Source organism: Pyrgilauda ruficollis, unplaced genomic scaffold (genome assembly GCF_017590135.1).
Source record: "Pyrgilauda ruficollis isolate IOZ18807 unplaced genomic scaffold, ASM1759013v1 scaffold520, whole genome shotgun sequence".
In the NCBI taxonomy this organism is placed as follows: domain Eukaryota; kingdom Metazoa; phylum Chordata; class Aves; order Passeriformes; family Passeridae; genus Pyrgilauda; species Pyrgilauda ruficollis.
Window position 1 is genome coordinate 26,346 of NW_024526823.1, and position 1,493 is coordinate 27,838.

At 74.2% G+C, this 1,493-nt stretch overlaps 1 protein-coding gene across 1 annotated transcript in view; it reads right to left on the minus strand.

Annotated features, from left to right (window-relative positions):
- Positions 1-632: 632 nt before the first annotated feature.
- EMILIN1 (elastin microfibril interfacer 1) overlaps positions 633-1,493 on the minus strand; it is a 6,985-nt gene continuing 6,124 nt past the window's right edge. The window contains exons 5-6 of the mRNA XM_041480674.1: positions 1,246-1,462; positions 633-1,020 (exon numbers count right to left, since the gene is read on the minus strand). Of these exons, the coding sequence (XP_041336608.1) occupies positions 689-1,020; positions 1,246-1,462 (549 nt within the window). The 3' untranslated portion in view covers positions 633-688. The remainder of the gene's footprint in view (positions 1,021-1,245; positions 1,463-1,493) is intronic.

Consider the following 1,493-nt stretch of genomic DNA (forward strand, 5'->3'; position numbering starts at 1 on the left):
CCCAGCCCTCCATGGTCCCCCCCAAGCCCCCCAGCCCTACCTCTCTCTCCGGGCAGCCCTGCAGGAAAGATGAGGAGGGGCTGCTGCAGAGCCAGCTTGGGGCAGGACCCCCGGGGACGGGGTCCGGCCACACCTGCGTGGCTGGGGGCACATGGGGGGGCTGAGCCTTACCGGGGGGGCCCATGGGACCCTGTTCTCCATCCTTGCCCGGTGGCCCAGCGGGGCCAGGAGGGCCTGTCTCGCCCATGGGGCCAGCAGGTCCAGGGGGGCCGGGGGGGCCTGCAGGGAGGAGGGCGTTAGAGCCACCTTGGCCCCACGGCCAGTGCCACACGCGGGATGTCCCCTTGTCCCCACACTGCAGCCCCACAGCCAGGATCCTCCTGTGGTCCTGTGCCCCACACCACAGCATCACCCAGCCAAGGCCCTGCCTCCCCACACCCACTGCAGCACCCCTGCTGACCCCGTGTCCCCATATCCCCATAGCCCCACATCCCCGTGTCCCCTTGTGTCCCCACATCCCCGTGTCCCCACACCTCCACCACCGTTCCCACAGCCCCATGTGCCCTCCACGCCCCACGTCCCCACGTCCCCTGCATGCCCTGTCCCGCCGCAGCCCCCCCAGGGGGGTGCTGATAAATAACGGGGTGGGGCGGGGGTCCCGGCGGGGCCGGCCGTGCCCCCGGCGGCTCTAGGGCTCCTCGGAGTCGTAGAGCAGCGCGGCGCTGAAGGTGGTGAGGGGCTCGTCGGGGGCGTGCGCCAGGCGCCCCGACACCAGGTCCACGCAGAGCGTCTCGCCGGCCGCCAGCGGCAGCAGCAGGCTGAACACGCCGAGGGCACCGGGGCTGGGGCCCCGCGCCGCCACCGGCCCCTTCTCCAGCCCCTCGGGCTGGAAGCCGGCCGAGTCCAGGCGGGCGATGCCGTGGCCGGAGCGGGACAGGACGGCCTCCAGCGCCTCGCCCCGGTGCCCCGTGAGCACCGCGCTCACCAGGTACCGCCCGGGCACCGGCGCCGTGAACGTGCCTGCGACGGGAACGGGGGGTCACGGACCTGCCGGGAGCCCTGCGCCCCCAGAGCCGCATCCCCAAGGTCAGCGGGGGTCCCGGGGCAGGCACGGCACCGTCCGAGAGCCCCGGCTGCCACCACACAGGCACCGTGCACCCCGTGACTGCCTACCCACAGCCCCTACTGCGACACGCCTCACCCCAAAAGCACCCCGCAGCCCCCGGAGCACCCACGGGCCCTCACCTGTCTCGGGGTCGTAGGCGCCGCCGTCGTTGAGCAGCACCTGGTCGAAGGGGACGGTGCCTGGCTCCGTGCGCTGCGTGCTCAGGGCGGCCGAGAAGGCGACGCGGGGCACCGAGCCCGGCTCCCCGACCGCGCCTGGCACGGGGCAGCGTGAGGCACCCTGCGCCCCCTTCCCTCGCCCCCTCTGCCCCTGGTACCCTCTGCGGCCCAGCAGCCCCTCTCCCCCGAGCCCAGCAGCCACCCCCCAC